Raw genomic sequence first — 22,679 nt, forward strand, 5'->3', positions numbered from 1 at the left:
TAGATCCTTGATTAAAGGTTTGGAAAAAATTTTGCTCGATATATTCAAGTGAACTTTAATTTTTACAATGTAAGTTTAGCATGTTCTTACAGAGTTATTAGGGACCTTTTACAGATTACTGAACTATAATGATTTATACAAGTACAGAATTCTTTTCGGGACTTTAAAGAGTGGACACTAAGATGATAAAAAGCCTAACACCTTGAGAAACCTTTATTTTTTTAGGATACAACCCAGTGTTTGTTATAGTTTGTTATAGCTTGTTATAGCGTTTAACTTGATAAAAAATATAAAAATAAGCGTATTAAAAGTCCTAAAACTTATCATAAAATCATAATCGAAGTCATATACTTTTAAAATAGTCTAATTTAGTCTTTATCTAATTAGTACACTCAATGAAGACCGTGACATTTTCTTCATAAATTTAAAACACATGTGGCATTAATGTGGCGCCAAGTTAGAGAAAAAGAAAGACAAAGAAAAATATTAGCATCACGTTTTCTTCATTTATTTTTTTCCTTGCTGTGATAAGGCACCTACTTGTGCTAATTCAGCACATGCTCTCCGAACATATTACCAAGCTCACATCATTATCCTCTCAATATAAATTACTTATATATATATATATATATATATATATATATATATATATTATAAAAAAGAGCTAAAGCCAAATAAAAAAATTTAATGTCGTAAATTTACTATCCCTATTTCATCACCTAATAAAACATGAAGTAACTCTGTAAGAGATAATCAAAGAAACTAGTATCCAAGCGCTTATTGATTCCAAGATTAGCAAGTTAGTCAACAAAGCAATTTTCTTCTCGAAAATTATGTTGCACTTTAAACTTAAAGTGACAGCGCAGTAGTCTTATGATATTTTTAAGCGAAGTAGGACCAGCATTATCAATCATAAGCCATGGGCTAACAAGATCAATGATGATTTTAGAGTCAATCTCAATGATGCTCTTATGAAAATAAAGTTGTTTTGACGAGTTGTGTCCCAACCACAAAGCCCAAAATTTTGCTTATGTCAATGAATGTATTCTACGAATATGGCAAAGCCACCAAATCAATCACCCAATTTATTTCTAAATAAACCCCTGCACCAACAAGACCTAGATTGCCTTTAGAGGCCCCGTCAATATTCAATTTAATCTGCCTAGAAGGTGGAGGATCCTATCTGACTAAAATCGAAGAAGTGCGTGATCCACTTAACATCAAGTTATTCACAATGGAAGCTTTAAGATTTCCTTTGTGTATAATTGTGTTACATTCAAGGGAAACAAAGTGACTTATTTCTCCACTGACAATAAAGTTATATATCTACTCGCGTGATGAAAATTCAACTACTCTTTACTAGCAAGATTTGAATTCAACCATTGCAACAAATTCCTCCCAAATACTATTGTGGAATAAGCTCAAGCCATATCCTACAAACAATTGGACAATCACTTAAAACAAATAAAGTATTTTTTAACATTTATAGGTTAACAGAATTTGGAGATGCACATGTGAGGGTTTTAGGTGAAAGAAGTTCAATGACAGAAATATGAAGTAAATAGAGCAATTAATATATCATAATTGATCCATCACTTACTATCATAAATTTTTGAATGGATGTGCAAATGACCTAAATATGTTAAAGTCAAACTTACGCTCTCTCTTGATGATTGCTCTCGGTAAAAGTGAGTTCAAACTCTTCTTGTTAAATTTATTTAACATCATACAAACCTCTTATCACCATAGAAGTGGAAGATCACATATTTGTAAATAAGAAAGTATCACTTTATACCCTAGAAACCATCTAATATCACCGCAGGAATCGCCTGAACACCGTCGCTGATCTTCCCCCAATGGCTTGAAAAAAGGCGACAAATGAAAGTTCCATGAAGTAGGAGATTTGCCACCAAGACAGAGGGCAACACATGTTGGGAACCATTGGCAAAGACAAGGAAAAGCGCCGACCCCACAATAGGGTCTTTCCAAACTCCCCCCACCACCCCTGCAACCTGCAACATTTTAGAAACGCATCTCTGCTCCGTACGGATGCTTTGATCTCACTTCGCCAAGAACCTGCGGCCCAAAACGAGACACAGCGACTTCTCTGTCCCTCCCACCAATCGCAACTCGACAGGGCACCCGCCCTCAGGGGCATCCCCCCCTGTGTCAGTCCTACAAAATCCCTAAGCCCTCGGCAGCTGTTTGTACTCCCTCAATCCCCGGCAACCTCATCGATGTCTTTCTTTTTCTTCACGGCCCGTTTCTGCAATTAACATGAACTGGGGCATGAGTAAAGGGAGAGAGAAAAAGAAGGGGAGAAAAGGAGAGGCCACCTTATTATAATTCCACTTGCACATAAATAGAAAGATACCGATTAATCAGTACACTCCCTCCTCCTCTCTCGCTCGTTCCTCCACTTCCACTCCCTCTCTCTCCCTCTCCCTCTCCCTCTCCCTCTCCTTCTCCCTCGCTCTCTTCGATGACACGGGGCTAGATAAGTTTAGGGTTTCTTGAGTTCTTGCTCTCTCTCTCTCCCTGTAGAGATTTTTTATTGGAGCTTTTTTTTTTTTTTTTTTTTTGGTTCCTGGTGTTCTTGTCGTTGGTCATAGCAAGAAAAGAGAGATGGGGAGAGGGAGGGTTCAGCTGAAGAGGATCGAGAACAAGATCAGTAGGCAAGTGACTTTCTCGAAGCGACGGACTGGGTTGCTCAAGAAAGCCCACGAGATCTCCGTTTTGTGCGACGCCGACGTCGCTCTCATCGTCTTCTCCACCAAAGGGAAGCTTTTCGAGTTTTCGACTGACTCTTGGTTTGTTCTCGATCCGTTCTTTCCGTTTTTCTGGGATTTTTCTGCACTGTTTCTTTGAGTGCTGTCGCCGCCAATGCTTAATATCAGAACGTTTGCTTTTCCCCTCTTCATTGCAAGTTGATTATTCTTGAGAATTTGTAGCTTGTTTCGGTGAAGCCATCATCACTCGTAAAGGGGCAACAGAAAATGAGAAAGGAAAACAGCATTTGATTGGGTTCGTTGCATTCTGCAGAATATAGTCTACCAAAATACCATCATACACATAGTGACGGAATTTAAAGCAGTCGTTTGTGGTTTTCATGGATTCCAAAATTTCGAAAAATATTGCTGTTCTTCTTTTGATTCTTTTTCTTTTAGGTTTTCTTCACAAGGTTTGATCAAGCTGCTTTTTCTTTGATCCCCTTCTTTGTAGTAGAGTTTCTCATGAAGAACGGCTTTTTCTTGTGCCTACAACAATCTTAAGTGGATAATTGCGGCCTTGATCAATTTATTTGGCTGTCTAATCATCCGTTGTCAGCCATTTTCATGTGCCTTCCCATTTCGAATTATGTAATCAGAAGGACTCTTAAGCTGCGAATATCCAGCTTGAAAATAATTCTGATATTATCACGTTGATGAAACTGTTGGATTAAAATTAACTTTGCAAGCGAAACCTTTTGCTTATTTCGTCAGAAAAGAGAAGTTCGTGGATTTGCAAAATGTATTTCTTGAAATAATTGCATGGTATGAATGTGGCCGTACGCTGTTTTGAATTTATTTCAAGGTTTCTAGAAAAGCTTTTCTCTATCTACACACACACACACACACACACACACACACACACACACCCACACCCACACACATTTTAGTATGTATTCATTAATGAGATTCAGTTAATACTACATTTAAAACTTCATCAACGATTTTTATCTGGTGGGTTGAAGCTTATTTTTCGTTTTATAGAGTATGGACACCTAGTACTATTTTTAGCAAAGCCTATGCTTCATTCATTCGGCGAGTTCAGTTCCCTAGGCTTTTGAGATCTAAAACCATCAAGACTGCATGGTTTCTCTATGTATTGAGAATCTTCTTCTAGATCTATGATCCTATGACTGATCGAAGTTTCTCAAAAGATGGATGCACTGTTCTTGCTATTTTCTGGGGGCAATAAAGATAATCTCCATGTTTTTCTTCTTTTTCTGTTTTCATATCTAACCTCTTGCTTGAATTTGAATTTTAACAGGGATTAAAAATAAGGAGATTACTTGAAGAAGAAAATCAGAAATAAGTGTGTTTCTGAACATTTTTTAAAAATAAAATTAGCAGGTCCTTTTTGTGGAAAATTGAATAATCATTTGACAAAGACTACAAATTCAATGGCATTCTTTTTTAAAGTTGCCAAATATTTATGATAATTTTCTCATTAGGCATGCATGCGCAGCCTAAGAGTCTAATCACTCCCCCAGCCTCACCTGATCTAGCTGCACTAGGGAGATAAGATTAGTTTAATATATTGACCTAAAACTCTCTTTTTCATATCAATGCAGCTATGTCATCAGCTTTCAAAAACATTACTTAAATATGTAACTGCACATCTCTTTCGTCCAACTGATGCATTGATAAGTCTCTACAGGTGCTAATTTTCAAAACATATATATGCACTTGCATAAGGACATGCGATCATTGCCAAGTAGCACCCCGTTTGCCCCACATTATCTGTGAGATGTAAACGTGGTGGGCCTCTGTTAGCTACAATATGATTGGCATCATTTAAGCTTTTGCGTAATCATCAGTGTTCTCAATTTGCAAAATACCATTAACGGATCTTGCAGCATGGAAAGCATTTTAGAGAGGTACGAGAGATACACTTATGCGGAGCGACAGCAAGTGGCCACTGATTCCCCTCAAGTGCAGGTAACTTTCATGCAAAATAATGAGCCAGAAAGTTTCAGATTTACATTTTCAAAGATTTTACATTAGAAATTTAATTTTATCCTTACTGAATCCTTCTCATTTAGCACGTTGTCATTATATATCGGGTTAGCATTTGTAGTCCTCTCGTGATGAGGAATAGGAAGAATTGAAATATATTTGACATTGTTCTCTCTCTGAATTTAAGCTTTTAGAACAGAGCTAGCAAAATCATCTTGAGATGATTAATTATGTAAAATTCACATTTTAGTCAACTTTAAATTCTTATAGCAGGAATATACCACTGTCCGACTTTGTGTGTGTGCATGCATGGGCGCGATTTTACTTTTGGAGAGGGAAGGGCTTTTTCTGAAGTTTAATATATATATATTAAATTGCCTTTGTGTAAAGCTAATAAAATCAATTGTTTAAGAAAATTTATATGGCTATAAATATATAAGTAGAGTGCTTTTAGAGAGATTGACGTGTTCAATCTCAAGCTTATTCTTGATTAAGTACAACTGAAATTTAAAGCTAAAACCACACTTAATGTCCCTTATTTAAGTTTGTCGGTTGACTCCACAATAATCATAGTATGTTGTCAATCCTAAAATAGAAAAACAAAAGAAAAAGTGAAGGGACCGTTGGATTGCACAAAACTTTTAATATCTCTGTTCTCGTTTTCAAGGTAAGTTATCTATTTAGAGTGATTTCTACTTTTAACTTTTAATTTTTCTCTTGCCCAGACCTCTAAAACGTCAAAAATAATTTCTACTTCCCCATCAAAATCCAAAATATTTATCTCAAATTTCCAAAAGATTATGAAAAATAGTATGTAAATCTACATCTCAATATAAGATCATTTTTAAAGGTTTTAACTGTTTTAACAAACAGTCAAAGTTTCAAGGTTTCAAGTGTTCTCGTCACAAGATTTGAAAAAAGTAAAAAGTGAAGATTAAAGTGAAAATCTTAAATAAGTTTTTTTTTTCATTTAAACATATTGCAGTAATGTTATGAGTAAATGTCAAAAGTCACTGAGAAGCGCAAGTAAGCAAGCCCTGATCAGTTAGAACTTGCCATGTTCGCTTAGTTTCCATTTTTCTATATACAAATTCAAGCAGGAAAATTAGAAACTTGAGAACCGTACGTAGTTACTTCCGTTTTTTCAAATTGAAATGAGAAGAAAGGTGAAACTTGACGAATAACCATGATGCCTTCATCGACCTTTAACCAAAATGCATAGAAAGAGGTTAAATTAAGAAGCGTGAAACACACACCAATTGATAATGGAAACCGAACACTTATCTAGAAATACTGCAATGAAAATGAACACCAAACACTTTATGAGAAGAACCAAATGGACCAAACATTGTATAAAAAGGCAATGCTACGTTTATTGCTACAACCCTATTTACAGAAAGGATGTGGTAAAGCATGGTAATTATGGGATCTTGCTATTTCTCTTTCCAAGCAAGGTTTACTAGGGACTCTTGATTTCTACCCCTAACCAGAGTAAAAACTATATGGACAGTCGATAGATTAGCTTGAACTATATGGATGGTGGAAGACCATTAGAACTATATAATGCAGATATCTTGATGTGGCATCCATTTAAAGGATAGAAATTGAGCTCGTCATTATATGATCAATAGTCAATAAACCAAAAGAACCTCAATTTTTTTCCTAACTATAATGGCACTTCTCATTATGCATATATGTTAGTTGATGCATAGCCAGCCATAAGAAAGAGATGAAGTGTTCTTATTAGACGTTTGTGATATCTTTTAGTAATCATGCGTTTGTGATCATCTAGTACATTTTCTTTCCCTCGCGTGCAAGCGACAAATACTATTTGTTGCAAAAGGAAAACCTCGAAAGAAGAATTTTTTGCCATGTTGATGTACGTCGGTGCATAATTTTAGTAATTCGATTTCACAGAGAACTATGAACAGTTCATGTGTGTCTGGTCGTAGGTGGGGGATCTTAGGGAAGACAGATTGGTCTCCCACTACAAAGTTTAACAACGTTTGACTCAGCGCCGTTTGGATCTCGGTTTGTGTATAGTGGTGCACGGCTTTTATTACCAATTTATAAATTAAAAGACGTTTTTGTCTTTGATACTTTCTTGGACATCCCAATGTTGGATCATTCATTAATCTGTACAAGGTTTGCAAGTGGTACGAAGAATACAAGGACCGGTTTTCAGAATATAATAGTAAGATGCCGTGTGTTACATAGATCTAGACTATGATCCTTTTATTATTCTAAATGTTGATGTCGATATGAATAGTGCAAGAGTAATACGCAAAAGATTGTAACAAAATAAATCTTCACATCAATCAAATTCATACAGTTATATCCTCCGATTAAAAGAAAACATGAAAGATAAAATTGCATTATTTATTGGATTTCAATATAATTACATTACAAGCATGGAAAATAATATGAATTGATAAGAACATGAAAGTATAAAATAAGAATGTGAATCCCCCCTTAATAGCTTTCATCTATTTTTGTATAAATATTTCTGAATAGAATGAATATCTAGATATATATATCAAATCAAAATACAAAATAGAATCTCTATATATACATATGTTACATGCAAAAGAATTAGAGATGCAGAATTAGAGACTCACTTACATTTGTGCAGTAATCTATGTATTAAATATTCGCTAAAATATACCCATTATAACATTCTAAACCTTCAATCACTCTTTTTTATTTTTCTTTTTATTCATTTAAGTAGGAAAGCCTTATATTTAGAAAAAAATTCAGCCTTACTTTTGCATTTGTATTGATATTTTTCATCTAATCACATTTAGATTTTAAAAAAAAAAATCTGTTATTCATAAATAATATCTACTTAAAAATTGTAATGAAATCTAACTATACATAAAGAGTACATGCATAAGAATTATAGGTAAGAGTACATGCATAATAAAATGACCCTCAAAAGCGTTCAATAATGCTCACATGTGAGTGTGCCACGTTCCTCAACCTCGCAGGAGCTTATATATGTATATGTGACCTGATATGATTGTGAATGAATGCTCAAATTATTGATTATATTCCTATACTTAGTAAAGGTTGATCATGCCACTTTGTAAAATAACTTTGTAAATCAGGTTATATTCATATCGTTACTTTTGGGTTCCATGTCTTCATTATTTGTTGAGAGTCAGGACCATCCTAGGGGGATTCATGCATTTAGGGTTTCTTTTGTTGCTCATCAATCTTTAGTACCCCACCACTAACCTGAGAAAGCTCGTCTCTGTTCATTGCATTGAGTGACGAGGTAAAAAGTAAAATGTCCATGAATTGAATTGACATATAAATGGTTTTGTAAACATATAAGTCATGTCATTTTGCAATGTGGGGACAATAATAGATGGCATGATCACATAGATTATATCAGTCTTTATCGGATAAGGAATGTGCTAGTGTGTATGGACTAACGGCAGAATATGAGTTCGATTTCCTATTATTTGTACCTGATATAAATAATTTCATGTTTGGTCAGATAATCAATTGCAAACCGTTTCTTAACTAATCTATGAGTTAGTAGAGTATTTAATATGAACTTGAAATTTATCTATTTAAAGTGAGTTTTCTCATCGTATAAAACAAAATATTTGCATTCCTAGCATTACTCTGATTGCACTGTCCTTAAGTAATCCTTTTTTTCTGTTTAGGGAAGTTGGTCGCTTGAATATCCCAAGCTCGTGGCTAGGATCGAAGTCTTGCAGAGGAACATAAGGTAACATCTTCTGTAGCCACATAAATACAAGTGTTATTGCTTCATGCAGGTCATATAATATCCTATGCAAGTTACATATGTGTCGCTAGCAAACTTGCATGTCCTAAATGATAGTTTTTTTTGTTTTTTTTTTGGTCGGAGTCGTCATGAGGAATACTAGGTTTGCATCCGGTTTATGAATAGCATTAAGCATCTTAGTTGGTTGAGAAAACCATACAACAATTTGGAAATTTGACTTTTGAGAAAGAGAGGGTGCCACTGAAAGCAATTGAAATCAGTTGAAAAGAATATGGGATAAACTAATTTTATTCATAATATCTATCATAATATGGAAAAATTGTGTGAAACTCAACGTAAACTCATGTGAGTTGCATTGTTTCTTGATATGTGGTTCATATAATCTTTTAGACTAAACCTGCAGGTAAACTCTTTGACTTGATGTGCTAGACAATTGATTGCCATTAGATTTGTGAGTCCTACGCAAATCTCTTGTCACACAAATTGTATGATGCTGACCAAGGCGCCTGGTGCAGTCTTTATCTCTATGTGAAATCAAAATGCTTTATACCCATCAGTGAAGTTGCTTGTTTTGATTGCCACAAAGATCGAGACCATTTCAATTTTGGAGTGCATTGATAGAGACTCCGCTGCATTATCTTTTGAAGATCTGATGAATGTGACAGGTCTACATCACTAAGATAAGACATCCATGGAACATCGCTCGAGTTCGAATCCGAAGTTTATGACAAGCACGTAACCATTTCTGTGGAGAGACTAACTATGCATGATGTCTCTAAGGATGTTGATTGACATGACTGGTCAATGGCAATTTAGCTTCTGCACATAGTGATGACATGAAACACGTGCATAATCCTGGTTTTGATCAGTGCAGAAACTTGAGCGGAGAAGAGCTTGATCCCTTGAGTCTGAGAGAGCTGCAGTATTTGGAGCAGCAGCTCGATACAGCTCTTAAGCGCATCAGGACCAGGAAGGTTAGGCGCCTTCATAAGTTGCGTCTTTCTTTCTGTTGAAGTTCTTTATGCAAATGAAAATCCCTTTCTTTTTTGACTCTTTTCTTTCTTTTATCTTATGCAGAACCAACTCATGCACGAGTCGATTTCTCAGCTGCAAAAGAAGGTAAGAGCTCGGGCTTCACGAGCGTCTGAATGCAACTTCATATGGTCGTGTAGGGGAAGATAACTGTCGTTGTCGGTTCTTTTTGGATCGAATGCTGATCAATGGTTGCTGGACTGTGGGAGGTTATACCTTTCATTATCCCAGCTTACTTTAAATGGCGAAAAACCTGTAACTCCATTGAACTGACAAGAACTTCTCATAGTAAACAAAGAATATATCGTGTAATTAGCATGCTTTAGATGATCATCATGCTACTCAGCCTTGAACCTAGAATAGTAGAACTCCGTTTTACGTACATACTAATGCTCGGTGGACCATTCTACTTTAGAAAATGGAGAATGCAAGAGATGCGAAAATTGATGTGCAAAATCAATTTACAAAGTAGCGTGACAGATTCTTCTTCAGTTTTGACTGATAATATTTATGGACTGTGGCATTATAATTTACAAGACAATTTTCAAATCGGGTTTTTTCAACCCTAACATTACTCCAAGAAAAGGTGTGGTCATTTTTATGGATAACATGTGAATTTTGAATTGTTGTGGGGCATATATATATATTAGTGATCATAACAAAGTCAAGATATAGATTTGTCGATTGTAGTTATCATTTCAACGGTAATATACCATAGGGGCTAACATATTGAGGGATTGGGTTCAATTTGTAGTTGAAATAAATCTTCTTCCTTTCTGTGTATAATATAACAGGAAAAATCTCTACAGGAGCAGAATAACGTGCTCTCTAAAAAGGTAATTATGCACACAAATTTTCAGTGAATTGGCCTCTTAATTTTCTATTACTTCCAATAAGAAATTGTTAGATGGTGACATCCTTTTTCTTCTCTTTCTTGGGATACTGGGGGAAAAAGCAGATCAAAGAAAATGAGAAGGTAATGAGAGAGAGTGGACAATGGGAGCAGCAAACCCCAGCACCGACCACATCCTCCTTCATGCTACAACCCACTTTGCCTCTTCCTTCCCTCACCATTGGGTGAATCACTCTCTCTCTCTCTCTCTCTCTCTCTCTCTCTCTCTCTCTCTCTCTCTCTCTCTCTCTCTCTCTCTCTCTCTCTCTCTCTCTCCACACATTGTTTGTGCATAGCTACAATTATAACATCTGATAAACGAAAAAATCAATTCGTCATAAATCAAAATTTAAAAGGCAAAATGTGTATCCTGATGAGCTTACTTCACATGCAAATATAGAAAAAACCATGAATATTAGGTGGAGATCTATAGGATTTTAACTTGAATTTGGGCAAATTGTTAAATTGTTTGCGCTTTAATAATCTAAAAAATAAAGATAATTTTGTATTTTTGAATAAAGTTATATTTGCAAGAACTCAATCAATAGACTGCTCTAAAACTTTTAAAAGTCCATGCCTTTTGTGGACATTAGTTTTTATCTTACATGTTATTTGGCTAAGTCTAATTAGTAAGAATTATTCCTAGTCCATCCATGATGGCTGATGATTGTCTCCACTCCAGAAACCCTAGGATCAACCTTTGTCCCTATACATTCCAGATTACAGGAAGCCGAATTAGCAGTTCCTTGATGAGTACAAGGTTGCATAGTTTCTCCATTCTTACTGCATAAATTCTCCTTGATCAGTTGTAATACATTCTATATGTGCGAAAGCAAGGGATAATCGTGTGGAGTCCGGACATGAGTTAGACTGGCGAGAATGGCAAGGCTAATGTCGTAAATAGACAAAGATAAATGTACTGTACAACTTAACATCATCATCCCATTTGAGAATGAATAGATGAACCGATGATGACAAACCGTAAATGTAGTATTGACAAGTAAATTGGCCACATTGATGCAGCAACACGTTCCAGACACCGCATGTACTTGGAGGAGCAGAACAAGAGGAGAGATCTCAAGCCCGACCAGCCAACACGCTCATGCCGCCTTGGATGATACGCCGTTCAAATGAATAGAGAGATAGAGACCAACAACATTCTCCTCCACATCAGCTTTTGATTACGGCCAAAAGCCATTTTCACTTCACTGTAAGGTTATGTTACGGCGCGAGTCCTTAACTCAGCTGCTTCCTATCTATGACCCTCTATAATCGGTGTAAAGTTATTGATGTCCGAACTACTCCATCATAAGAAAGTAATTGGGTATCCAATCCCTCTTGATGTTGTCCATATCCGGTTGATGGTTCTCTTCGCGCGAAGTTTAGTAGTTTCTCAGAAGCCGAAGAACTTGGACACGGTAGAGATAAGTTGGCACGGCTTATATGCATCTTGATGGTTTATATACGATGTCTCACGTCTGAGTCTTCTTCAATTTAAGTGTAAAATCGATCGAATGAGATAAAGACAACAGTATGAGTCATGCTTTATCTGTTCTATATCTTAGTCATTCTAGCACAGCTAGCTTTTCAATCCCGAAGTTGATAACATAGAGTAATCCATAAAAATGCAACATGCGAAATGACATAAGGTTTCTCTACTAAACATATACCTTCTTCCCAGATATACTAAAACTCCACTTATATCGTCTCCGATAATCCTTCTCAAATGCTGTTTCTAGCCAGCAATTTGTTAACCATTTTCAGAGAAAGCCCTAATACCTCCTCAGAAAGAAAAAAAAAAAAACAAGCGGGTTATCTGATGAGGCTGAACGAAATTGTCCTCCCGTATTCATGTTAATCCTTCCCGACCACCGCCACAAGTAATCAAAAGTAACAAGCAGTATAGGTATCGAAGCCCGAGTTGAGTTAATGCACACATAGTCACACATAGTCGAGAGTCAAAGCACATCATATACCATCAGCAGTCACATATACACATTGGCTGATCTATGCTTATCTTCTGGTCGACAATTACGACCAAACTTAGTAAGCGAAAAGTACAGTAATTAGTACTGACATTATAACAGTTGCTAATGATAAATCACCTAAGACGCTAACTGGACTTCGTGGTTTCTTTTTTCTTACTAGTAAGACCCCTGCCTAGGTTAGCAGCAGGGATAATCAGTAAATAATGTTATGAATGGAGAAGTGAACAGAGTTATCGATAATTTCATTTCTTCCCAGCAGCAAGCTCTTCGTCTTCAATCCCGTGATTCCGACCATCAAGTAAATCCTCCTGTACAAACAAAGAGTGACACGGATGGTTACTTCTCAAAAGGGGGAGAGAGAGAGAGAGAGAGAGATTCAAAAGTCCAGGCTCATACCAGAACAAACAATTACTGAGCACCAGTACTATAAACAAGATGACAGGTGCTCAGGTCACAAGGAAGAAGAAAGTTTTTCTCTCTTACGATTTACTAAGCCCAGGCTAATTCAATTAACCATTGGATACTCTTCCATACTAATAAGGAATTAACCGCAATGTGTTATATATCACATGGTCCTTAGAAACATTGGTAACATAATAAACTACAATTTGCAGGCAAAAATATCAAGTTCCCATCTAGTACGTTTAACTGGTAGAACACCAAAATATGCCACTTAACAAAAGAAAGGAGCTAAACACAAACATTAACTACCTCAGTCTCTCACATAGGCGTGCTAAAGCATCTGATCCAGTTCTGGATGCAACATCCTCAATTTGAGAAGCATTCAATAATGTAACAGTGTCTGCAAGCCTAAACTCACAGAGTTCCTTCAGGGAACATGCATCAGTCAAGACAGCTGAATGACCACCACCAGCAGCTAGTTTACGCACTTCCCCCACACACCTGTATAAGACAAATCTCATCAGGAGAGAAGAATGCATGATCCGGCATTTAATACTTAACAATTAACTAAACTGTTTCATACCAATCAACTGGAGATGGATACCAAGCGTAGGTAGATTTCTCATTAGCTGCTTGACCATAATTGTTATAACCCCAACCATGTATCCTTCCATCTATAGTTGATATAAGCGTGTGGGAATGTCCACATGCAACAAGTCGAACACCATTTGGAACAACTAGAACAGGGATATTTCGAAAAAATGTTTCAGAATCATTAGGAATACACGAGAAGAACCCAGCCTGGGGACCAAGGCCCAGTTGCCCCACTTGACCACCTCCCCAAGCATAAAGAGCTCCCTGAAGAGTCAAAGCGCAAGTGTGTACACCACCACATGCAACATCTTTTATGTGTATCCCATCAAGGGCAACAACTCTCCTCGGCAACAACTCCTTATCCCCATACTGAAGGGAGCAATGCCCCAGTTGACCCATGGTTCCCAGGCCCCAAGTGTAGCTGCGAAGTCCCAAAAGTTATCATCATGGGTCTAATGATCGCAAAAGTAAGATAAAAGGCAAGTGGATAAGAGCAGACACAAGATTCCCAAAGATTAGATGTGAAAAAGGACAAAGTTCTTGCACTCGCAGCACATAACCACTCTTAGAGCAAAAACTAAAATGCTTTTCAGTTATTCCAATAGCACATCCGAAATCGCGTTAATCCTCAAAACAGAATATGTCTGTTAAATTAACAGATGCAATCTATTGTCAAAACAAATAGGGAGTTTCTTTCAGTAGTGGCTGAAATCTAACTTATATCTTGCCACAGATCGACCAAGTATTATACTCAGCAGAGATAAATATCAAATGACAGATGTTTTGTGTCATTTGCAGTTTTCAGTTCTATATGACTCTTAGCAGGAATCTTCTACCAAAACAAACTACTTGAGGAACAGATATCAACAGCAGATATCAACAGCAGCAATGAAGTTCTCTCTGGAATCCATGGCCAATATACAGTGTCCACAGAAAAAAAATCCAATATCATTAGTTCTTATATGATCAGTAAAATGCAGTCTTAACATGAAAATAATCAGCATTTACTCTTAGGATAAGGAAAATTGGAACAACAAATTAAAAAAATTAAAATTAAAATCAAGTCATTCTCATTTTGGAATAATGAAGCTAATGCAAGAAACTTGCACATAAATCGAATCAGCTTCTAAGATCCTGTCTCCTTTGGATGTGAGAATCCCATGAGAAGATTGTTCTCCAACTTTCAGAAAATTTGTGCCATGCGGATAACCACAATGTTAAGCTTAAAAGAAGAGCCTATCTCCATCTAAGAACACTTACACCTCGCCTTTATCTGATATAGCTGCCGTGTGGTACTCTCCACATGACACATGGGTAATCTTCACAAGTTCAGGGGCTTCATCAAGGAACTTGGCATAAGCAGTTATTACACGAGCCCCCTGAAGTCCCTCAGAAGTAATACCTCTGCCAAGCTGACCATACTCATTGTAGCCTGATTTTACAAGAGCATTCATTAATTCTAATTACCATAGGCAGGAAAAGCGTAGTAAGCTCACGTATTCTCCAATCTCGCTCAGCTAGTGGTTGGAAATGTAATTGAAGAACCATTCACACTAACACTTGTATCAGGATTTTGACTTGCAACGTCAATAATTTCTGAAGGAAAAAAAGACTTGCAAGGATAATTACCCCAAGCTTGCAGAAGACCTTCTTCTGATAAAGCCACCACATGAACAGCCCCACAGCTTACTTGACGAATTATCTGTGAGAAATGGAGCTCACAAATAAGATAGACTCTAATGCATGTAAAAGCAGTAAAACCTGAAATCAAGAACCGTAAAGGTAAACAAGGAACAATCACTCAGAAGTGTCAACACAACAAGGTTCCTTTTATCACCCTTAAGGCCTCCAATGGAGCAATCTATACAGTTTAAAATTGTTTATCAGCAGAGAATCAGACAGGACAAGGGATCATGTCAAGCCTGATATCTCCCACTCCTGAATTCACCAACAGTTTCTAGGATATTCGTGGATGTTACAGTAACCCCATGTAATAATTTAGCCTCAAAATACAAAATTATATAGCAATTCAGGCAAGTACAAACTACCAAGGCACAAGACAAGCAAAAACTTAGCAAGCAGAAAAAATCTTCACCGATCTTCTGATTCACCAATCTTCTGATTTCTAACACAAATCAACCTCCCAGAGCACTTTGAAAAAGGATAAAGGACATTCACATCCATTAATCAATAAAGGGAATAACAGAAAAACACTTTTTTCGCAACCACTTTTTACTTCAATAACTGCTAGAAACAGCAAGAATAAAAGGTCCAAGAGAAGTTCTAAGGCATTCCTATCGAACCTCATTAAAATGATCTGTGTCCAGAAAAGCCCAACTGTTAATCAAATTGGTCGTACAGGATAACAATCAGTGTGGCTAAACAGAGTAACGAACATCATGAAACTTAAGAAAGTATGATCTCTTGCATGTCTATTGTCATGAAATTTTAAATCTCAGTTAAACTCTCGAAGCAAAAACTATCACTTCATCACTCACTAGAACCATCAAATAGTAACTTGCTCCTGAAAGAAGACATGACTGATACTCATGCAAAAGCTATAAATTTTCTTGCCCTACCAACAACCATGTTTAATGATGATATGTGAATCAATTTCCCAGAAAAAAGCACAGAGCTTCCCTGTTTGCTCAAATACAACAGGCAACAGAAACTTGATTAATCTGGGGAACTTAGTTGCTGAATATGGCAAGAAATCAATGGGGAGATTCTCAAGAATGTGCCAACGTTGTTGCATTATGTGGTTCTATGATGCAGACATAAATACAATTTAAGCATGATTCTATCCTCTCATTAACGTACGCAAAGAAGACATTATGGTGAAACATATAAGGAGACCGCCATGACCAAAAGAAACAACTTTCATGAACAGCTTCTCCACTTCTTAGTCTTGAGGAAAGCTTGTGACAGTTTCAAGCTAAAGCAAGACATAAGATGCATTAAAGAGTGAATTTTTGTGCTCTGTACTTAAAGTCATTCCTGCTCAGAGAAATGCAGCATGGCTGTTCATCATACAAGAGTCGACAAATTTAACTTGAAGTAAAGACAAAGCCATAAAAAAGATAGTGGAAACCACAGCGAGGTATGTAATTGACCATGTAATCTGCATTTGGAAATGTCAAGTACATACCATATTCGGAGTAAAAGCTCCCCAAAATAGACGCGGAAAATCTGATCCCTGTAGTGAACAAAAAGGAGATTAATATAACGGCCATCGAATGTCCTAAAGTTGGATCCGAAGTTTCCCATAAGGACAGAAAGAAAAACCTGATTCTGGCCCCAAATCCAAAGTCTGCTTGTTGATACACTTCCATCATTCTCACGAGGCTCCGCAACAGCAACAGTACAATGTGCTCCACATGACACAGACTTCACAAATTCCGTCTCTAATTGCTTGACCTTCTTGGGGAATTTTCTCCCTTCCTCTGTTCCATCTCCCAGCTGACCAAAGTCATTAGCCCCTGACAGCATATTCACATGGAAGGCTGTATTGTTAACACTGTAAGCACTTGGTTGGCAGATGCATAGATATAATGATTAGTGAATACTACAATGGCATACAATCACGATCCACCAATGTAAAATCACGCCTCAGAATGTAAAAAAGGGAGTACCCAGTTACATTCCAGGAAAAAACATTATAAAATTGTTAGCTTTACACTACCAAAAATCAATTTTTGATAGGAGATTATGAAATCACATGAGGACCGACACAGACCTCTTAAAACAAAATCAATAAAAAAAAACAAAGATTCAAGCCATTTTGACTTGCTTATGTCTCCCAGAAATGAGAGACAGAGACAATGCCAAAATTATGTATGTAAATGGGCTCCGTCTATGTCAGTCACTTTCCGTGTTTTATAATCCAGTCATATACAACAATTTATGTAGGTAAACCAATTATCTACCGCTATACATCGTAATTAAGATGAACTTATGGCATCCTATGAGTCAATCCTTCAAACTTAACAGGTAAATCCATCATCAAACTCATTTATGCTGTCAAGGATTAGTTTGTCGCCGTTGCTGCTTCTGCTTCGACCCTTTCGAATTTAGTCGACACCCATCAAACCAACATGCAGATTCGACACCACACGAAGAGGGATGCATCGAATGAAGAGAGAGAGTAACCCCAAGTAAAAAGAGACCCGTCCGAGGCGACGGCGGCGGTGTGCTCGCGGCCGCAGGCGATGTCCAGCCACCGCGAGTTGCCCCCGGCCGGGCACCCGAAGAGCTCGGGCGGGAGCTGCTTCGGGATCCTCAGCTGCCGCTCCCTGCCCTTCCTGCCCGTCTGCCCGCGCTGGTTGTACCCCCACACGAAGATCGCGCTCTTCGTCGGGAAGCTCACGGCCCGGGTGTCCCCAAGCACGCCGTCGACGTCCATGGCAGCAGTATCCCCCCTCCGCCCACGCGTCCAAGAGCCGCGCGATCGCAGGACCCACCGAATCGGCACGCGCGCGGGTAACTTCGACCGGAAATCGCGGGAATTGGAAAGGCGGGCGTCGCTCTGGAGCCGGCGATCGCTCCGGCGGGAGGCGCGTACCTGGATCGAGAAGGAGAATCGGAGGAAGATGGAGGAGATGATGGATGATGAAGAAATGGAAAGAGATGAACTGAAGTACCGGACAACGTTGTTCGTTGTTCCCACGTTCAAGGAAGGAAGGCGTCGTTGGGCGGAAATGGGCCGTTTCGCGGCCCATGGAGTCTTCTAGGAGCTCGGCCCAATTGAACGGGAGCAGCCCAGTCGGTTCAATAAGGGAATTCCCGGTTCCACGAAATAGAGAACCGGCCTTGATTGATTCAGTTTTCTGATTCGATTAAGATGCGTTTTGGTAATCATTTTGTTTCGGAAATAACTTCTGCTTGCTTTTCTTTCTTTCTTCTATCTCCTCTAGCCGATCGCCAAGTCTCAATAACCAAGCAGAGTTTAGCCGGCAACCTCGCGTAGATCTGTGGAGGTCGATATCTCCAGTGGCTGGACGAGACTCTATTCCCCACCCAATCATGACTAGGTCACTAGACCTTATCCTTGATTACCAAATAAGTCCTTACTAAACCAGTTATTCTACTTGACAAGTGCAATATGTTACACCTTCTTTTTTTAAAATAGGACATCTTTGTTGAAATTGAAGATATTTGATATATTATTGTATTCACGTTTCATATATGAATATTATATACATGACAAAATGGAATAAAAAAAAAAGGAAGAAAGGAAACAGAATGTCCCAGCTAGTTCGGGGTTCAAGTCCATTTCTAATTCCAAATGCAAAAACCGACCTTAAAACTGATCACGAGTAAAGGTAAGAAAGAAGCACACGAAAAATATCTTTCTTGCCACGCTGGGGTGACGTCATCGGTGGCGTCAGCGGTGACGCTTTGGTCCGGCCAGCGAACGTGCAACGTTGATCCCACGAGAGGGAGAAAATGGAAAAAAAGAAAAAAAAAATTCGCGCTCCTGAATATCTATTATTAAGATATAATAAATCAGATAAAAATCCAATTTTTTTTTTTTTTTTAACAATTTTCAAATCTCCTTTTATCTTTTCCTTTTTTGGGCAATGGAAATTCGGGACGCGGTAGGTGACGACGACTCATGAGAACGTTAAACCGTCGAAGTCCATCGTCGCGTTGGGTCTCCCTCCTCAGAGCAGCTGCTCCGGATCATCCTCGCAATCTTCAGGTGACCCCCCTCTTCTTCACCTTCCTTCTTCTTTGCTCGCGCTGCTCTTGTTTTGTGCAAATTCGCTTGTTTAATCGTCGTCCTGCGATCGCCTAACCGGTAAAGGTTCGATCTTTACTTCTTTTGATTGGGTTAGCGAGGGCTGTTGTCTCGAATTTTCTTGTGGGTATTGTTGTGGTGGCGGCGGTTGAACGTGAAACCCGCCTTGCGTCTCTGTGAGTTCTGGGTCTTGAACGTGGTGGTGGGTCTTGATCGCGGTTCTGGGTGTCGGTAGAATTGGTCGGGCAGCTTGAATTTGATCGTGTTTTGATCTGCGCGTCAAGAGAAACATTTCGGGAAGCCAACTATTGGGTTGATTTCTGCTGGAAAAAGGGAGTCCGCCTCTGAAATGTGGATTCTCCTTTGGCCGACCCTTTTTTTTTCTTCTCCCCCATTTCGAGTCCACAATGATCGGGTGGATAATATGTACCAAAGTAGTGTTTTATGCAGGTTAGATAATCATCGTTCATTTTTCTCAGTGGGGTAACTGATTTCTAGGATAGATGTAGCCCCATGCATCAGGAAAACAGCGATGCCAGGGATACTATGGTGGTTTTGCGAAATTAGTTAGCTGAGTAATGTTGGAAAAAACTGTGACTGACCTGACATTCAAGCTGGCTAGTCATCTTCAAATGCCTAAAGGAGTCTCTGCCGCATTACTTTGTAAATCAATTTTGTAGCCCGGTCTTGGTAGTTCTAGTTAATGGTATAATTAGCGGATTAACTAAGGAACTCAATTTTTTTCCTCTGTCCTTCAAATGCCTACTTGCAGTGGCTAGAATATTTAGCAGGAACCACTGCCAATATTCGAGCAGGAGTAGAAACAACTTCTTCATGATTGGAGAGAAATTGAGTGGTACCCCAATTACTGATTAGATATAAACTTCTTGCCTAGGAATTATCGTGTTTTCATCTGCTTGATAACTTTGAAGCGATTGTCTCACAATAAAGAGTCTAGTACTGATGCTATCCTGTACAGATAGGAATCTGACTCATCTTTGTTGTCCAGAATATCTCCCGATCAGTGAAGATTATGGCCGAGTCAGCTGATAACAATGCTGGGAAGAAGCTCGTTCGAATTGACATTAGTTCGGATACTGTTTGCCCATGGTGCTGCGTAGGCAAAAAGAATTTAGACAAGGCTATAGCCACTGCAAAGGATCAGTTTGATTTTGAGGTTCTCTCTCTCTCTCTCTCTCTCTCATTCATGCACATGTGTGCCTTTTCACTGTGGTGTATTTCCATTCTCACTGAGGTCTCATTGGCTTGCAGCTCAAATGGCATCCATTTTTTCTGAATCCATCTGCCCCAAAAGAAGGTGTCAACAAAAAAGAGTATTACCTGAAAAAGTTTGGATCTCGATCAGAGAGCATGGAAGCTCGTATGCGCGAGGTTTTCCCTTTCTTCTTTTGAACACCATAAATTTGTTACTTATGCAACTATTGATTTTATATCCTGCACGTTTTGCAGGTTTTTAGAGGTATTGGATTGGAATACAACATGTCTGGTCTCACGTAAGATGCTTATGATATCATGCGTACATTGGATGTTTAAATTCCTGAAGCAAGAGGTTGTGCTGAGAATATCGGTAACATATATAATATATGAACAGGGGAAATACTGTGGATAGCCACAGGCTTATATACTATGCTGGGACACAAGGGCTCGAGAAGCAACATAAACTTGTGGAGGAACTATTTATTGGCTACTTCACCCAGGGAAGATATATTGGTGACAGGTAGATTCACTTCCTGTACATGCATTGAGCTACATGTGGTTGTCTGTGTCCACACATGCATTGAAGTGGATTGCTGAGCTTTGGAAAATCCCTTATCACTGCATCACCTCTCAAGATGCATCTTCTTCCCCTGTATTTTTTTCTTAAGAATTTGCTTTATTCCATTGGGAATAGTATTTTTTAATCTAAAATCCTCTACAGCCATAGTGTCAAACATGCATCATGACCTTTGGCTTAACCTAGGTATGAATAGTTTAAGCCTCTTTCCAAGATAGAAAAAGTTTGGTTTAGCTGATTCTAATGCCCAATTTGTCTGGAAGATAAATGTAAGATCTCTCCGAACCATTATGATTGTTCTTAATAGTGTTTGAATGTGAGAGTAAGCCACAGGGAAATCATTGCTGGGTGTGCTGGTTATCCTAAATAAAGGTTACTAAGCTGGGAGAGAGGGCCATTCTTCTCTAATTTTTAGCGTTACATCCTCATATTCTGAGAAAATGTCAAATAAAAGGAAAAAGAGAAGGGGGGGGCTGACCAATTTCATTGTTTGTCCTTGATTTTTCATTTGAATCATAAAGAGACCATTTTCCAGACTTTACTCTATCCCCAGGGAAATTTGGTTAAGCTATACTTAACACAAAGCTAGAAATGAAGCTTTAATCAACATTCTTTTGATGAAGCTTGCTCGTCTTCATTTTAATTTTTAGTGCACACTCGAACTTAACACTTTGTATGATGTGGATTCAGAGAATTCCTCGTGGAAGCTGCTGCCAAGGCTGGAGTAGACGGGGCAGCCGAGTTTTTGGATAATCCAAATAATGGACTGCAAGAGGTTCTCTCTCTCTCTCTCTCTCACACACACACACACACATTGCTTCACATTCGAACCAAGAGATCAGGAGAGAATGCGTGACTAATTGTGTAGAATATCTAGAAGGAGCTTTTCGGAGTTAAAAGATTTCATTTCTCTAAGCTGACTCAGGAAAGTGTTATCTCCGTTTTCCATGAATTTTTCAATGATCCTGTTGAAGTCTACTGTAGTTAATCTCTTTAGTTTTGGCAGCTTCCAGATATTTGCCACTGATTGTAAGAATCTCACGAACCTTTTCATGATTTTCTTTTGCTCCATCAAGGTAAATGAGGAGCTCGAACAGTACTCTTCAAACATTTCTGGGGTTCCGCATTTTGTGGTAAATGATGTTCTCTCTCTGTCTCTCTGTCTCTGTCTCTCTGTCTCTGTCTCTCTCTCATACTTTGCCTTAATTTTTTGGATGACATAGAGATACCTTTTCTGAGATCATTATTTTCAACAGATAAATGGGAAGCACAGATTGAGCGGCGGCCAGCCCCCCGAGGTGTTCCTGCGAGCCTTTGAGGTTATCGCTAGTGGAAATTAGACGAAATGAAAATGTCGTGCTTGTGTGTTTACTTATAAATAAATAAAAAAAGGGGCTGTGTTATCTATTTAACTATAAATACTACGTAGGAAAAATGAGTGAATAAATTCTTACGGTTCTTGGAAATTTCGTTGGCTCTGTTTTTGCCCTGTTTTTACCAATGCCTGCCAGCACCCTGTTTCAACAGATAAACGTCCACTTGTGATGTGCTTAATGGTCATGCAAAATCGCTTTTCTCACATACGTGACGATTGACTTACTCACGTTTCAATTACCCAAAGCCTGGGAAAGAAATAAACATCCGATCTTTTTGCTCTCGTACTGTCTTTTTCTGAGTGAACAGAGAGTGTTGCCGGCTTCACTTGGCCGGGAAAAATTCCTGCATTTTGCATGAGAATCCATTGGTACATCAAGCTGC

At 38.3% G+C, this 22,679-nt stretch overlaps 3 protein-coding genes across 7 annotated transcripts; 2 read left to right on the top strand and 1 right to left on the bottom strand.

Moving 5' to 3' along the window:
• Positions 1-2,070: 2,070 nt before the first annotated feature.
• On the top strand, positions 2,071-11,753 carry LOC104419444 (agamous-like MADS-box protein FUL-L). Its single transcript, XM_010031105.3, has 8 exons — positions 2,071-2,810; positions 4,622-4,703; positions 8,396-8,460; positions 9,353-9,452; positions 9,556-9,597; positions 10,305-10,346; positions 10,469-10,587; positions 11,426-11,753. The coding sequence occupies exons 1-8, from the start codon at positions 2,626-2,628 to the stop codon at positions 11,538-11,540; spliced, it is 750 nt and encodes a 249-aa protein (XP_010029407.1). The 5' UTR covers positions 2,071-2,625; the 3' UTR covers positions 11,541-11,753.
• Positions 11,754-12,323: 570 nt separating this feature from the next.
• On the bottom strand, positions 12,324-18,021 carry LOC104419445 (ultraviolet-B receptor UVR8). Of its 3 annotated transcripts, none has more exons than XM_039301980.1 (8): positions 17,536-18,021; positions 16,672-16,865; positions 16,535-16,582; positions 15,016-15,088; positions 14,647-14,818; positions 13,376-13,807; positions 13,102-13,293; positions 12,324-12,699 (listed from the first exon to the last, which is right to left on the bottom strand). In XM_039301980.1, exons 1-8 carry the CDS (start codon positions 17,786-17,788, stop codon positions 12,633-12,635), a joined length of 1,431 nt encoding a protein of 476 aa, XP_039157914.1. In that variant the 5' UTR covers positions 17,789-18,021; the 3' UTR covers positions 12,324-12,632. The 3 variants fall into 3 exon arrangements, with proteins under 3 accessions (XP_039157914.1, XP_039157915.1, XP_039157917.1); XM_039301981.1 differs by having other exon boundaries at positions 12,566-12,698; positions 13,099-13,293; XM_039301983.1 differs by lacking the exon at positions 12,324-12,699 and having other exon boundaries at positions 13,098-13,293.
• Positions 18,022-18,929: 908 nt separating this feature from the next.
• LOC104419446 (uncharacterized protein YwbO) lies at positions 18,930-22,403 on the top strand. 3 transcript variants are annotated; one of them, XM_039301984.1, is made up of 8 exons: positions 18,930-19,087; positions 20,136-20,303; positions 20,399-20,518; positions 20,597-20,640; positions 20,739-20,864; positions 21,612-21,696; positions 21,998-22,054; positions 22,178-22,403. In XM_039301984.1, exons 1-8 carry the CDS (start codon positions 19,001-19,003, stop codon positions 22,259-22,261), a joined length of 771 nt encoding a protein of 256 aa, XP_039157918.1. In that variant the 5' UTR covers positions 18,930-19,000; the 3' UTR covers positions 22,262-22,403. The 3 variants fall into 3 exon arrangements, with proteins under 3 accessions (XP_039157918.1, XP_039157919.1, XP_039157920.1); XM_039301985.1 differs by having other exon boundaries at positions 19,062-19,192; XM_039301986.1 differs by lacking the exon at positions 18,930-19,087 and adding an exon at positions 19,093-19,186.
• Positions 22,404-22,679: the final 276 nt, after the last annotated feature.

The sequence above is a fragment of the Eucalyptus grandis genome, chromosome 9, assembly GCF_016545825.1.
Source record: "Eucalyptus grandis isolate ANBG69807.140 chromosome 9, ASM1654582v1, whole genome shotgun sequence".
NCBI lineage: Eukaryota > Viridiplantae > Streptophyta > Magnoliopsida > Myrtales > Myrtaceae > Eucalyptus > Eucalyptus grandis.

Excerpts from the sequence above, each read along its gene's own strand:
- LOC104419445 (XM_039301980.1), bottom strand. The coding sequence starts at position 17,788 with ATGGACGTCGACGGCGTGCTTGGGGACACCCGGGCCGTGAGCTTCCCG. Across the intron at positions 16,583-16,671 it reads GGATTTGGGGCCAGAATCAG|GGATCAGATTTTCCGCGTCT; the intron begins GTTTTTCTTTCT and ends TGTTCACTACAG. Across the intron at positions 15,089-16,534 it reads GAGCTTTTACTCCGAATATG|ATAATTCGTCAAGTAAGCTG; the intron begins GTATGTACTTGA and ends CATTTCTCACAG.
- LOC104419446 (XM_039301984.1), top strand. The coding sequence starts at position 19,001 with ATGAGAACGTTAAACCGTCGAAGTCCATCGTCGCGTTGGGTCTCCCTC. Across the intron at positions 20,304-20,398 it reads AGGATCAGTTTGATTTTGAG|CTCAAATGGCATCCATTTTT; the intron begins GTTCTCTCTCTC and ends ATTGGCTTGCAG. Across the intron at positions 21,697-21,997 it reads CAAATAATGGACTGCAAGAG|GTAAATGAGGAGCTCGAACA; the intron begins GTTCTCTCTCTC and ends TGCTCCATCAAG.
- LOC104419444 (XM_010031105.3), top strand. The coding sequence starts at position 2,626 with ATGGGGAGAGGGAGGGTTCAGCTGAAGAGGATCGAGAACAAGATCAGT. Across the intron at positions 9,453-9,555 it reads AGCGCATCAGGACCAGGAAG|AACCAACTCATGCACGAGTC; the intron begins GTTAGGCGCCTT and ends TATCTTATGCAG. Across the intron at positions 9,598-10,304 it reads TTTCTCAGCTGCAAAAGAAG|GAAAAATCTCTACAGGAGCA; the intron begins GTAAGAGCTCGG and ends ATAATATAACAG.